Source organism: Hermetia illucens, chromosome 5 (assembly GCF_905115235.1).
Source record: "Hermetia illucens chromosome 5, iHerIll2.2.curated.20191125, whole genome shotgun sequence".
NCBI lineage: Eukaryota > Metazoa > Arthropoda > Insecta > Diptera > Stratiomyidae > Hermetia > Hermetia illucens.
Window position 1 is genome coordinate 116,681,070 of NC_051853.1, and position 16,060 is coordinate 116,697,129.

Here is a 16,060-nt window from a genome sequence, read left to right on the forward strand (position 1 = left end):
TACCAAAGAGGCTTCACTCCAGGCAAATCAGCAACAGATTAGATTTTCTCTCTGCGGCAAGCGATGGAAAATCTGTTGGAATATGGTCAACAGTTGCATCATCTGTTCATCGACTTTAAAGCCGCCTATGATAGCATAGCCAGGGTAAAACTGTACACGGCCATGAGAGAATTCGGTATCCCGACGAAATTAATAAGACTGACTAGGCTGACCCTGACCAATGTGCGAGGCCAGATAAAAGCAGCAGGATCACTCTCAAGACCATTCGACATCAACAACGGTCTACGACAAGGGGATGCCCTATCATGCGTCCTCTTTAACCTGGCCCTCGAGAAAGTGATCCGTGATGCTGAGGTAAATGCAAGAGGTACGATCCCCTTCAAGTCCACCCAACTACTGGCTGACGATATCGACATCATCCACGTCAATGAAGGCATGGCAAAATATATGGTGACAACGTCAGCACCGAAGATGAATCGACTCACAACACCAAACCGCACTAGTCAAACATGAAGAAGAATAAGGATTGGAGAATACAATTTTGAGACTGTTGACATTTCTCCTATCTAGGGTCGAAAATCACAACCGATAACAGCTACGATAATGAACTTCGCGCACGGTTGTTGTCAGCCAACAGAACCTATTTCAGCTTACAAAGACTGCTCAGCTCGAAACGTCTCACCATATGGTCAAAGCTCTTACTGTACAAGACTATGATCTTGCCAATTCCAATTGGGATTAGTTTGGAACATTATTTGGTAGTTGCTTTTGGTATGTTATTTAAATTTTTAGAATCATTTAATTTGGTACATTTGAGGCTAATTCCCACTCGGAACGCCACAGCACGATAGAATATTGCCTGGCGTATTGTCAGGATACGCGTATTCCAAATATTATTAGACAGATGTCTATACATGTTGCCTTGTATAGAAGCCTACAGCAATTAAACATTCAGTATGATAAATTTCGGGAGAAACTCGATCAAGGGCATTGCACTGGAAGTTGATCCCAATTAAATAAAAGAGGAACTTACGGAAATAGCGGGTCAAATAGTGCACTGCAGGATAGACTGACGTGGAACTTATCTCACTCTGAGAGCGAGCTGTCTCTCCTCGATGGTGAAATGTGGCTTACCAGGGGCGAAGCCTCTCGTCTTCCAAGACCTGAGTAAGTGATTAAGTTTGAGCTTACCGTGCTATGGGGGGCTATGGCATAGCGGAACTCTTAACCACCATACTCTTAGAAATCAAATGACAACTCTAATGAACAGGCTGGTCGGGAATCAGGTGAGCCGAGATGAGATGTCTGATGTCAGAATAATCAGATTCGACATGGAGAGTTATTCCGAAATAAAAGAATAATAAGGAATCCCAGGAGAACGAATTGGGATTCCTAAGCAACGCACCTGAGCAACAACATGGCTCACCTTCAAGGGGCGGTGGCATTAGGAGCGAACTGGAATTAGAAACAGTGGTAGAAAAACTCAACAAAGCCGTCATTGACACACATGAAGCCAGCTGTCCAGCTAAGACAGTTAAGTCATTAAGGCATGTACCCTCATTGAATAGGGACCGAGCAAGAATGAGAAAAGTGGTACAAAAACTCCTCAACCGGGCAAAACAAATTGGGAACTGACCGAAGTACGAAAATGCACTGACTGCGTATAGCAACACGATCAGAGAAGCAAAACAGAGCAGCTTCAGTTGATTCTGTGAATTGATCAAACAACCCACAAAAGCAACCAGGTTTTACAAAGCTATAGCCAAAGACGGGCAATATCTATTGTCTGTTTGAAGAAGGAGGAGGGGGCATTTAGGATAGAGTATACCTGCTTCTCAGAACTCATTTCCCGGGGTCCTACCTCACGACGAAAGACGACAACATTATCGCTGACACCCCAACAACGAATAAAAGGTGAAGAAAGGAGAACTAAAAACTAGCAAAAGAGGTATACTCGGAAACTAGGGTAAAGCCGGAATAGATGACATCTTTCCAGTACTATTCTAGACAGGCCTAGAAATCATCTTAGAATTTTTTCTAAGGGTGATAAGGGCCCTGGGATATGGGCATGGAAGTGGACGAATGTGGTCTTTATTCCGAAAGCGAGTAAAAAGGATTTTTTCACCCTAAATCTTTCAAACCAATTTGCCTAACATCATTCCTATTCAAAACGGTGGAGAAGGTCATAGACTGCTATATTAGAACTAACGTTCTAAAGCATAATCTGCTACATCAGTGTTAACATGCTTACCGGGCTGGCCAACGAAAACTGCTCTGTATCAACTGACGGATATATTGCAGGATGCCATAGAATCAAAAAAAAAGCACTACGTGCGCTTTTGGATATCGAAGGTGCATTCGATAACACATCACACACAGGGATGCAAGATGCCCTGATCCGTAAGTTAGTAGGAAACACCCTGGCTTTCTGGTTGGGCAAAATGTTAGAGAGTATGTAAATACAAGTACCGACAGGTAAAAATTCTATTGTCAGGAATACTACTCAAGGTCGCCCACTGGGTAGGGTGTGGTACTATCATCGCTTATGTGGAGTATGGTAGTGAGCGAACCCTTGGATGGCCTAACAAATACCGGAATACAAGTCCAGGGTTACGCGGACGACATTGTTTTAATCTGCAGTCCCTGGCACAGGAAGGCGGGTCTGCGTATCAATCCAGCCAAAACTATTCACTTGGAAACATAAGCTTGACAACACAATTTTATGAAAGCTACAAGGGTTCTCATGACTTGTAGGTGCATAGCAGGGAAAAAAATGTGGTTGCACCCCGAAGATACTACTTTGGATATTCACTGGAATAGTAAGGCTAATGTTTACCTATGGGCCGGTAATTTGGGCAGAAAGAACTGAACTCAGTACACAACTCAAGGAGTTACACAAACTCCAAAGGTTGGGTTGCGTGTGTTTCAGTGGGGCAATGAGGACATGCCCATCCATCCATCTGCACATACAGTACGGTACGGTACCCCGAATTATTGACATCAAGGGATAACATGACAAAGCGGTTTAACTTCGATAAGAAATTTGAAATAAGTTGGAGTAGCAAGGCAAACCGGGACAGCGTGCCTGTGACATACGGCTTAAAGCAGCAACTGAGAACTTGGTGCACTGACGGATTCCTCTCAGCAGAGGGAGCGGGTGCCGGTGTCACTGGCCCAAGGAAAATGTACTTCGAGCCAATTGCTTACCCACCAGCATATTGCAGACAGAAATATACACGATAGCCAGATGTGCCTCCTTTAATCGCCAAAAGAACTACAGGCGCAGAACATTGCTATTCTGGTTGACAGCCAAGCGGCGATCAAGACTTAGGTCCAAACGAGGCAATAAATAGTCAAGCTCTAGTGATTATGATTGCAATGATGTAGTCATAATTATGTAATGATATCATGTAATGATTATGATTATCTAATCATGTAATCATAATCGTGAAATCATATTCCTGCATTTTGAGTTGCGATCGCCGTATTTCGTTGTTCTTTTCTTCAGCCTTTGTCCCGTTCACAAGAGAGGTCGGTTCGTCATGATCGGTTTCGCCATTTGGCTCTATCGAATACCTGACCTGGGTGCAATCTCTTAAATCCCCATCCAGCGTATCAAGTCACCGTTGTTTCGGTCGCGCCTTTGGTCGTTTACCATCGACATCAATGTTCAGACCAATCTTGGCAAGCGAATTCTCGTTAGCACGAATTACTTGACCACACCATCGAAGACGCCTCTCTTGCAATTTTTCCACGATCGGTGCAATTCCATAACGACCGCGGATATCCTCATTTCGAATGTGATCAAAACGTGGCACGCCACTAGTCCAACGCAACATCTTCGCCTCCATTATCGCAAGCCGCCGTTCATTGTCCTTTGTAGTCGGCCAACACTCAAAATCATAGAGGGCGATCATAAAGAACACCAGTTGTGAAATGCCACTTTATCCAATTTGCGTTAATGCGTTGATCCGAGGTATTTAAATCGCACAGTCCTTGGCAGATCACTGCCGCTGACAGTGATTGTGCCTGTTTCATGGGGTCGGTCGTCAAAACTTGTGTTTTGTTTAGATTCAATTTGACACCGTGTTGCATGAGGCGATCATTCCATTTTTGGACAAGGTGCTTGAGATCATTTTTGCTATCAGATGCTAGGAAAACATCATCTGGATAAAGCAGGGCCCTGGACGTTGAATATTCCATGTGACGGTATCCATAAGAACAAAGAGGAGTGATGAAAGGGTACTTCCTTGATGAACACCAACAGAGACACGAAGCGGTTTTGATACACTCGCCATATTTCGAACTTTACTTTTCGGATCATGGTAGAACAATTGAACCCAGGGCACGAGTGCTTCTGGCACGAAGTGTTGTCGTAAAGCATACCAGATGAGATCGTGTGGTACACGGTCAAACGCTTTCTCTAGATCGAGAAATGCAATGTAAAGAGGGCGATGCTTCTCACGGTGTTTCTCCATGAGTAACCGCGCAGCGTGTATTGCGTCAGTAGTTCCGCAGTTTTTGACAAATGCGGCTTGATTCACGGTTATTTCAACGATTTCGCGAATTCGGTTGTCAAGAATGCATTCAAAAGTCTTCATGGTATGGGAAAGTAACAAGATCGGACGGTAATTTGAACATTCTGCTGGACTACCTTTCTTTTTCCATATTGTAACGGTGGGACTTTCGTGCCGTATCTCGTTGTTGTACAAAGTGTATACATAGTTGTCTGATTTCCACCTGAGATGAGTTTGAAGAAATGATAATAAGGATGCTGTTCGATATCTTGTAATGTTGATGGCTTTTTTAGTAGTGTGGAGTAACCGATATTTCTCATCAGCCATAATGGATCACTGGGTTATTTATTGTGGAACATGGACACTTTTACGGAGGAATTACTACAGAAGACGACAGAATAGACGATATTGCGGTAAATTTTGCTAGTGTGATCATTCCACTTTTGGAGAAGTTGCTTGAGATCGCTTTTGCTATTGGACGCCAGAAAAACATTATTTCCATAAAGTAGGGCGTTGGACGTTTGTAAAATTTCGTGACTTATTGCCACGTCAGATGTGTCCCCGTGCAGACTCGGTGTGGATCGTCCTAATTAGGCCTTTGGAGCATTCGCCTACTGCATCACGGCCGGCAAATCAATATGGTACAGCGTCTGCCGGTGCGACCACTATTGAGGTTCTCCTCGGTCACTTGGTTTTGATTCGGCCTACAGGGTTGCCGCCCCGTCTTATTCACACTCTAAAATGTAGGAACATGAGACAATCCTTTGATGAACCATATACTATAAGTACAAGGTCTTGGGTGCCCGTAAAATCCGCTATACGCTCGACACTCTCATTGCGCGCTCCAAATCCCCTTTCCCGTATGGCACCTGTTGCCGTCTGCCTTTTCACCCACATGACCATAAAGGTCGCCTGCAATGATGATATAGTCACCAGCAGGCACATTGCAGGTCTTTACATCAAGAGGTTGCCAGAAGGCGGTGTGTCTGCGGTGAGGAAGTGAATAGTGCCATCAACTGGTGGAATGGAGGGCTTCATCAACTGGTCATTAAATCTTTCGACTTCTTTACTGGCATCACGAAAACCCTCTGAGATGGCAATGCCAACACCGTATTGAGTGTGAGTGCTACCAAAATTACGAAGTTTGCGCTGACCCATGAGTTGCCGTCTTCATACCGCCCAATATGTATGCTTGACACTGCTGGAGAAGTGCTCGAAAAGGGAGAAAAGAAAAGGGAGGGGGGTTTCCGGTAAATTTCTAAAACATAGTAATATACTATTATTAACTTTATTTGTGCAGATATCTATTTTGAGGCCAAGACTTCATATAATTGCATTGCTATGACTTTTTTCAGATTTTTGCGTTGGGTAGGTTCTGAGAACGAGGCCTATTTTTTGGGGCACAGTTTGAGCCTTCACTCCCCTACGTTTTACCCAATATCAGGTAGAAAGGGATAGCTTCCTCCAAACTGCAATTTTTAGTTGTCAAAATTTCGCCTTCTATAACTTCGTTAATACTAGTTGGATTTCATTCCAAATATTCCAAAGTTATGCCGTATGTTATCTCTTATACAAGTGCCAAATTTTATACTTCTAGAATGAACTTAAAGGAAGTTCCGGGCAAAATTTCTAAAATATACTAATATACTATTATTAACTTTATTTTGAGACCTAGATTTCGTTTAGATAGACCACTGTGTTTTTTTTCACACAAAACCTTAAAAATCAAACCTTCGTACCATCTTTTGTCGAAAGTTTTCGCCACATCCAAAAAGACTGCTGACAGATACTTTCTGTTCTTCAGTGCACTCCTTATCTGAGAGACGATTCTGTGAACTTTTTCGGTTCTACTATACTTTTCTCGAAAGCCAAACTGATGTTGAGTCCGTTCTTTGTTTTCCAATATTGTGATATTTTTGAAAGTAGTAATTTTTCAAACACCTTTATGAGGATGCTTAGCAGACTTATAGGCCTGTACCTGCGTTTGTCCCTTCTCTTGCAATACCTTCCTTCAAGATTTTTGCTTATGATTAGGTCATATCTTGAAACTTTCTTTTAGTCCACTTGTTGTCTAAAGACTTAAGCAACTTGTTTGGCTCTAAATAAGAAGCTGACCTTTGGTGTAGGCAAGGATATTTTTGGAAGCCTTGACCCCATCTCCGACAAGTGAGGGAGGAATGCCTTTTGCAGGCGCTTTGCAAATGCCGCCTCTTTTCGGCATCACTCTTAGCCAGCTGCCGTCTGTTGATCTCAGCGGCGATTCGTATTGAGCAGGTCTCTTCAACTTTCTTGTAACTTTCCACAGGAAAAAACCTCGTGAGTAACTTTGTAACTCATATTCCCGTTGATCATCAAAGGCATCATGGAGCGATCGACTTGCTCTGGCCAATTGTTTTTTAAGTCTGGAGATCTGTGAGCCTGCCATTATCTTCTCTAATTCCACTTTCGTTGGACCAGCTGTAGTATGCTATGCGTTGGATTATTTTTTGTAAGATTGGTGATACATGGACGCTTCGGGAGGAATGAAGCCCGTCGTGAGAGTTTTCTCGAAATTCCCATCATTTGGGTGGAACGGCTGCGAATTCCAAGGGTTCTCGCCATGCGAAACGAATCGCACTATATGATTTCGAAACAATGTGATGATAACTGTGTCGATTCCCGGCACAGCAGCAGCTGTATATATCACCTCATTAGTTACATAATGTTCATAGTTTGAAGAAGCCCCTTGCAAGTAAGCAGACATTTCTGCCGTTTGCATTCCATTAAGATATTTTGAGCTGGTTCATTTGCTTCTGAGAAGGACATGCAAGATCTGACTATAAACTGGTTCATCCTTTTAGTCAGTGTAATAGGAAGCCCTTCCAGATTGGGGGTTGGGACGCTTGTATTTTCTTCGCTCATGTGTAGTTGAGGAGTGTTGAAGGCGTATTGAATTCCCTGCTTCGGTCGCAACTTTTTTAGTTTGCCGTTTGTGGTTCACCACAATTGCTAGTTTTTAGCATTAGTGCGCTCCTTATTTTTCTTACAATTACTTATTGCGTGCAGATCTCCACAAACGACAAAACACTGGGTAGATTGCAGTGTTTTGGTGACCAAACTCTCTACAATGGACTCCCTGCCTTCATCAATCACTTCTATGATGCAATCTAACAAAACTCACAAAATGGTATTCTTCTATTATTCAAATTCAAATCAAGTCACAAGAGAAGAGACACCGCAAAATATTCAACCGGCCCAAGCTTCGAATTCCATTCAGTGAAAATCTATTTTTTTGCGGCCTGTGAATATTTCGGAAACGTACGTTTTATCGCTGCCTAGGTAAAGATGCGAGTGAAGTTTCTTGTGCACCTGTGGTCGGGCATTATTTCTGCCAAACCCATGTAAACATTTCCCTTCTGCATTAGCTGCACTCCCTCCACTGCATTATCTCTATAACTTTTACGCTGGTACATATAAATCAATTATGGAACAATTCGGTGAAGTTTTGCGTTAATTTAATTTCTCACACTTGGGGTAAGCAACACATTGACCTTTCCATTTTAACTGCTGTACTTGCCCGAATTTGCGTTACTGCCGAAACGTAAAGCAAATTGAAGGATTGTCCATTCACGCATCAATTTCCCACTTTCTTATTAAAAACTTTTTGATTACTTGCATAGTGACAAGTAGCAAATAGTAAACTGGATGCTTCTTTCTTAATGAAAAACTGCAGGCGACGAAGGATGAAAAAAGGGGATAAATTGTACCAACTGGTCCTCCAGTTTGGGGGTTGGGTAGGTATGACAAACTTACACGAAAATTGCTGTTACGAAGCAACAAAATGAGCATCGGACAGGGTGGACTTTAAAACGAGAACCCGGCAACGACACCGGAATAACGATTTGTGCATTTTCTTATGGATCGTGCGCTTCCTGTATAGAACAAATGCTGCTCAGCAGCTAGCCGATACCCTCTCTCAATGTAAGGCCTGAAGAGCGTTATCATTGATACGGCCACAAACATACTTGGCCCCATCATCATCAACGGCGCAACAATCGGTACCCGGTCTAAACCTACCTTAATAGGTCCACCAATTCGTTATCCCTAAAAGCTGTCTGGCGCCCTGACCTACGCCATGGCTAAATCTCAGGCAGGGTCTGCCTCGTCTGCTTTTTTTACCATAGATTTCGAGTTTGCAATTCGTCTTGCTAAGCACCCAAGTCTCCGAGGAATACATGAGGATTGGTAAGATCATTGTCTTGTACAGTAAGAGCTTTGACCTTATGGTGAGACGTTCGGAGCGAAACAGTTTTTGTAAGTTGAAATAGGTTCTGTTGGCTGACAATAACCTTGCCCGGATTTCATCATCGTAGTTGTTATCGGTTGTGATTTTCGACCCTAGATAGGAGAAAACAACTTTCTTTGAGTGAATTTCAAATGGGTAATGTTTTGAGACCTAAATATTATATAAAAGCAAATTCTGATATTTTAAAAAATGTTCGTAGTAGTATGCAATCCTTAACCATTCCACTCCCCCGCTTTACTACAAATTTCGAAACTAAGAACCGTTTCGAAAAAAACTATTCCAAGCCTTTTATTGGATATCTCCATCATTATATGAGAGCTATTCGGTAAGGTAGTGACTTTGAAATAGACCACGTGCGTCTTTTTCTCAAAATTGAATTTATATTTCAGTGGCTAATCCTTATAAAAAATTTGTTTTCTCAAACTTTATCAAATAAGCCCTTGTTGCATCGGTGATATTAAACAATTTTTCTATGTGGGTCATTAAAATAACCACATGGAGCCAAATATGGACAATAAGGTAGATCAACTAATTGTTGTTGGTACTGAGAATGGCTGAGCTTCTGATGAAAAGCACTTTTGTTTTTAATGGGGCATCAAATCATCAATTCTGAATTATATGTATATAGCAAAATGACATAATACTGTCCGGACACATTTTTCCATTTTCTAAATAATCAACCAATAGCGGTGGGAACGCTAGACCGGTTTCTGTTAACAACGTTTTTGAAAACAAAAAAATCCACACTATCACTTGCACTTGTTCCCTCCACTGAAACAAATGCTAATCCCATTATTCCCGCTCAGGATATGCCCTTTGACAAAGTGTGTGTCAACTTGGCATTAGTCTAGTCCCACTTCATCGTAGGCCAACGCATTTGGTTGCAGCGCCGCATCATATAGGGCGTTCATAGTTTTCGCCCTCCGTGGCTAAAGCGTTTGGTGCCCAGAAGCCACGCAAAGCCTACGACGATGAGCGCGGTGAAGGTCGTTCCCTTTGCTTCGAGCGTTTAACTACCAAAACGGAATTTTGAGGAGGTAATTATTTTGGGGAATACTTTTATCTAATTGTATGTAACGTGATTTGATGGAAAATTCTCTTTGTTCGTTTAAATACCTTGGAGTGATAACGAGGAGTGCAATCGAAAACTGACATAACATGCAACAATCGCGAGTAGACGGAAACCTCAAACGGTACACTTTGCGAGCCTCGTGAGCGACAATCAGCGCGCAACTTGTAGCCCAGAAGAAGAGTATTCTTGTACCTTTCAAGTGGCTAACGTGTCGGAGGCTTTATGGGCACTTCGTCGCGTAGTTTCGATCTGACTAGATAATATATTAAATTTTTCTACAAAAAGATAAGCAAAATGACAACCCAGGTGGCGCTAGACTCATTGGATAAGGATCAAATGAAAACGGTTAATGCCCCTAAATATCTCCTCTGACATAACCTGAAAATTTAAAATTATTTTTCAGTTTCAAGACTTTCTGATGTCTTACAACAAACTGTCCGAAATTTGTTTTATGGACTGCATAAGAGACTTCACCACAAGGAAAGTGCATTCGGACGAGGTATACAAATGAATAAATTTCGTTCTTGCGTCCTCGCTACACTTTTCAATTTTTAAGGAACGTTGCTCGCTGAATTGTATGGAAAAGTATTTGAAGATGAATCAGAGAATATCACAACGATTTCAAGAGTTTCAAATGATAGCTAATGAGAATGCAATGGCGATGGCCCAGAAAACAGGAAAAATGTAGTGCGACCCAATAAACATCTCAACCGTGATTAAAGTCGCAGTCTTGTCCTTTCTGTCAAAATGCTAATATATAGACAATAACAAATCATGGATTGTGGAATTTAGTGGTTTATTAATCGTCACGAAGAAAATATTTGGTTTAGAATTTGTTGCTGTACATATTGATGGAGATACGAGGACTAGGAAATGTAAATATAAGCTTTCGCTTGAAAGTTAATGCTTGCGAGTACCGTTAACATATGCGGTAATTGGAGTCTTTACGAGGGGCAACACTGAAAGAGTAGTCGAAAGTATATAATTTGAGGAATTTTTTTAACCTTTAGAATAGTGGCCTCGGCGAAAAGTTCCGGGGCAACTTCGCAATTCGAAGAGCAGATGTATTTTAACTTAAATCACATTAGGAGGACTTAGTAGTTCTCTTTTTACCACAGTTCGTACTCAGAAATAGTCAGATGCGGCAAAAACGAAAAGGATCGGATGCCATCCCCTTTGTCGCTGGTAAGAGGTTTTCCATTAATATCTGTTTTCACGCATTAAGAGCAGAGCGGTCCCAACGAACTACATGTGTGATATCCATGAAAGATCATGCAAAAGTGTCATTGTATCTGTTCGACCGCTGACGCGTTGCGGATTAGCCTTGATTTGCCACAATAAATGAAGTGTGGTTAGGGTCCTGTGGCAATATCATCGTACAATCCAAAAGTTACATTACAATAATTATTTGTTGGTAACTAGCTCACGCGACAGACGTATTACAGCACTGCCATTCGCCCATTAACTTCTGGTTGCTTTTTTTCAAATTTCGGAGCTATCAGTGTACTTCAGACCATGTCAATTGAAAGTATATGTCGGCAGTGAGTCGAGTCAATTGTGCTGCTTAGTCCATTGATCTAAATGACTGGACTCTTCACAAAAGAGGCGAGTCGATGACATCAAACTGCTTTAATTGATGCGTAAAGCATCAGCACAATAATGACGCTACACATGCCGCTCAGCGGGATGCGAGCCACCTCAATTGGTGAGGTGATGCGACAGGCACGTTTCTGCTTTTCAATTGCAGCAAATATGAGTATCCGCCATCCTATTAAGATAGTATGCTGGTCCCAAGCCCAGGTAAAGAAGGAGGGTTTGAGGCACCGTACTCTGTGCTTTCCTCAGTAAAATAAAAATAAAATGATGAGATCAGGGAAAGAGATGAATAAAGTCTAGTTGAAGTTATTCGACTATGCTAAATCTTACCTGATCTCTCTTGGTGACAGTTTGACCGAGAAAATGCATACTATATCGTTACAAACATGATGATGGGATTGAGTCATAAGCCTCGGAGAAAGGCTAGGCCGTCCACCTCAGTCGACGCGGCAGGACGGGCCCCGGTCTGGTTGAGAAATGGGCAAGGGTTCTTGACGCATGGACGGCGTCAAGAGTCCAAACAAAACAGATACGTGTCTGCACGCTAAATGTTGGTACCCTAACTGGAAAGACCGAGGAACTTGCAAGAACCCTTCGGAAAAGGCGCATTGATATGTGCGCTCTGCAAGAAACCCGATGGTCTGGTGCCAAAAGCTGTGGCACTGAACGCGAACGCGGTAAAAATGCTATAAACTTCTCTATTTTGGTAACTTACACACTCAATATGGTGGCATTGCCATCTCAGAGGATTTTCGTGATGCCATGAAAGAAGTCGAACGATTTGATGATCTGTTGATGTTGCACACCATTATATCAGCTGATCGCACTATTCATTTCTTCGCCGCGTACGCACCACAAACAGGTCGGCCTGATGGCGAGAAAGATGTCTTCTGACAACTTCGCGATGAAAAGACTTGTCACGTGCCTGCTGACGACTATATTATCATTGCCGGCGATCTTAATGGTTATGTGGGTGACAAGGCAGACGGTAAAAAGTGCCATGGGGGAAAGGGATTCGGAGCGCGCAATGAGGGTGGCGAGCGTATAATCGATTTTGCGAACACCCATGTCCTTGTACTTATGAATACATTATTTATCAAACGATTGTCTCATCTTCCTACATTTTATAGTGGGAACAGTAAAATGCAAATCGATTATATTTTCATAAGACGCCAACATTTTACTAATGTCACTGATTGCAAAGTCTTTCCCTACGAGACCATCGCACCTCAACATCGGCCATTGATTGCCGTCCTATGAATTAAGGATCTCACTCATACGATTGCCGACCATTACGAATGTGGAAGAATCATGGAACCAAATGAAAGACACGATCCACAAAGCGGCCTCTGCAACCGTCGGGGCCACCAAGCCGAGAAAGCGGTACATCAACCGATATGCTTGGCTTTGGAATGATGATGTTGAAATGAGGGTCCGTGAAAAGAAACGCCTCTACCACAAATTTCTCGACGATAAAACCCCTGCTAATTGGCAAATTTATAAGAATGCCAACCGGGAAGCAAAGAAAGCGGTCGCTGTCATCCGAGCGAACCATTACAAAACTCTTTACGATAAACTGGACACTCGGAATGGCGAGAGAGATCTGTATCGACTTGCTAAAAGCCGTAACGAACGTATACAGGATATCGAACACTTCTGTTGCGTTAATGAGAAGAACGGAATTTTGCTTACTAACCGTCGAGCCGTAACGGATAGATGGCGAAAATACCTCGAACAGATGTCAACTGAAGAATTTGCTCATCCTCCACTTCCACAATCATTGCCGACATTTGGAACAGTTCCACCTGTCAGTGCAACTGGTGCTCAGAGGTGGCGGCGAGGAAGATGGGGCGGCAACCCTATCGGCAAAACCAAAACCAAGTGGCCGAGGAGAATCTCCATAATGGTGGCACCGGGAGACGCTGCAATCACTTTGGTTTGCCGGCCGTGATTCAGTAGGCGAATGCTCAAAAGGCCTAATCAGGGCGATCAGACCCGAGTCTGCACGGGGACTCATCTGAAGTGGCAAATTGGTCACGAAACCTTACCAGGGGTACACTGGTACCATGGGAACCGGGAAAGCCCCTGAACTCTCATACTTCGGGTGAACTCCTGTTGTATGTGAGGACAGCTCGGTTATTTGCGGTTGGCCCTCCTAGTGGGAGTTTCATGGTGGTTGTGGTTATGCTCAAGCGAGAAGAGACCTTCGGGCTTCGACGTGGTGTTGCGTATCAACACGGGTGCCGTACTCCATAGTTCGGTAGAGATTTAGGTAATTCTTGCATCCACCAGTATGAATGCTAAGCCATGCACTTGGTATAGACTGGTACCGTTGTTGCTTGTCTCAGGGGGGTCTGATTGTCGTCACGAAATCAATCCGGGTCTGAAGAGGACCGTAGGATTAAGTCTCACGACAGGTGCCTACGTAAAACACCATGGGCTTCACTATCAGTGCAACTGGTGCTCAGAGGTGGGGGTGAGGCAGGTGGGACGGCAACCCTGTCGGCTGAATCAAAACCAAGTGGCCGAGGAGAACCTCCATAGTGGTGGCACCGGCAGACTCTGTATCGCATTAGCTTGCCGGCCGTGATGCAGTAGGCGAATGCTCCAAAGGCATAATCAGGACGATCAGACCCGAGTCTGCACGGGGACTCATCTGAGGTGGCAATTGGTCAAGAAAACTTACCAGGGGTATACTGGTACCATGGGAACCGGGATAGCCCCTGGAAGCACATACAGCTCGGTTGTTTGCGGTTGGCCCCCAGTGGGAGCTTCATGGGGGTTGTGGTTGCGTTCAAGCGAACAGAGATCTTCGGGCCTCAGCGTGATGTTGCGTTTCAAAACGGGAGCCGTACCCCTTAGTTCGGTAGGGATTTAGGTAGGTGTTGCATCCACCAGTATGAATGCTGAGCCATGCACATGGTATAGACTGGTACCGTTGTTACTTGTCACAGCGGGGCTCTGATTATGGTCACAAAATCAATCCGTGTCTTAAGAAGACTGACTGACTGTCAGTGCAACTAAAGTCGAGGCAATAAAGTGAATGCAATCGGGAAAAGCAACAGGACCTGACGACATGGCATCTGAGCTCTAGAAAGCGAAGAGCTGGGACCCAACACTGTGGCTCAGTGAATTCTTTGATCGGGTTATTCAGGAAGGAAGAACATCATCTGACTGGCAAGAAAGTACTACTGTTCCAATATGGAAAAAAAAGGTAGTCCAGCAGAATGTTCAAATTACCGTCCGATCCAATTACTTTCCCATACCGTAAAGATTTTTGAACGCATTCTTGACAACAGTATTCGCGAAATCGTTCAAATAACGGTGAATTAAGCCGGATTTGTCAAAAACTGCGGAAGTACTGACGCAATACACGCAGCGCAGTTACTCATAGAGAAACACTGTGAGAAGCATCGCCCGCTTTACATTGCATTTCTGGATTTAGAGAAAGCGTTTGACCGTGTGCCACACGAACTCATCTGGTATGCTCTACGAAACACTTCGTACCAGAAGAACTCGTGCCCTGGGTTCAATTTCTCTACCACGATCCGAAAAGTAAAGTTCGAAATATGACGGGTGTATCAAAACCGCTTCGTGCCTCTGTCGGTGTTCAACTAAGAAGCGCCCTCTCACCACTCCTACTTGTTCTTGTTATGGACACCGTTACACGGGATATTCAACGTCCTGTGCCCTACACACTACTTTATGCAGATGATGTTTTCCTAGCATCTGATAGCAAAAATGATCTCGAGCAACTAGTCCAAAAATGGAATGATCACCTCATGCAACACGGTCTCAGATTGAATCTAAATACAAAACACAATTTTTGACGACCGATCCCCAGGAAACAGGCAAAATCGCAGTCAGCGGCAGTAACCTGCCCAGAACTGAGCGATTTAAATACCTCGAATTAACGCTATCAGTCAATGGAGAACTGCGTTATGAAATTGTTTCACGCATTAACGCAACCTGGATGAAGTGGCGTTCCACAGTTGGTGTTCTTTGTGATCGACGTATCAACGAACGTCTCAAATCTAAAATTTACCGCAATGTCATCCGTCCTGTCGCTCTCTATGGTTCTGAGTGCTGGCCGACTATAAAAGACAATGAACGAGGTTTTGCGGTAATGGAGCCGAAGATGTTACGTTGGACTAATGGCGTCACACGTTTTGATCACATTCGAAATGAGGATACCCGTGATCGTTATGGGGTTGCACCGATCGCGAAAAAGTTGCGAGAGAGGCGTCTTCGATGGTATGGTCACACAATAACGAGAATGCACTTGCCAAGATTGGTCTGAACATCGAAGTCGATGGTAAATGATCAAAAGGCAGGCCCAAAAAACGGTGGTTTGATACGCTGGATGGGGATTTAAAGCCTGGAGATTGCACCCAGATCAGGCATTCGATAGAGCTAAATGGCGAAACCGATCACGACGAGCTGACTCCGCTTGTGAACGGGAAAAAGACTGAAAAAAAAAAAATTAGTTGTGTTTACACGAGCAATCGTACAGTGCACTTTTCTTTATCAAAATGGCCATTTTAAAATTTTGAGTGAAACAATTCTAGGGTGAAATTTTGTTATGAGCAA

The 16,060-nt window shown here is 43.4% G+C and overlaps 1 protein-coding gene across 1 annotated transcript in view; it reads left to right on the forward strand.

Annotated features, from left to right (window-relative positions):
- Positions 1-9,729: 9,729 nt before the first annotated feature.
- LOC119656575 (mitochondrial import inner membrane translocase subunit Tim9) overlaps positions 9,730-16,060 on the forward strand; it is a 44,320-nt gene continuing 37,989 nt past the window's right edge. Inside the window, exons 1-3 of the mRNA XM_038062961.1 lie at positions 9,730-10,219; positions 10,278-10,373; positions 10,431-11,059. Of these exons, the coding sequence (XP_037918889.1) occupies positions 10,169-10,219; positions 10,278-10,373; positions 10,431-10,562 (279 nt within the window). The 5' untranslated portion in view covers positions 9,730-10,168 and the 3' untranslated portion in view covers positions 10,563-11,059. The remainder of the gene's footprint in view (positions 10,220-10,277; positions 10,374-10,430; positions 11,060-16,060) is intronic.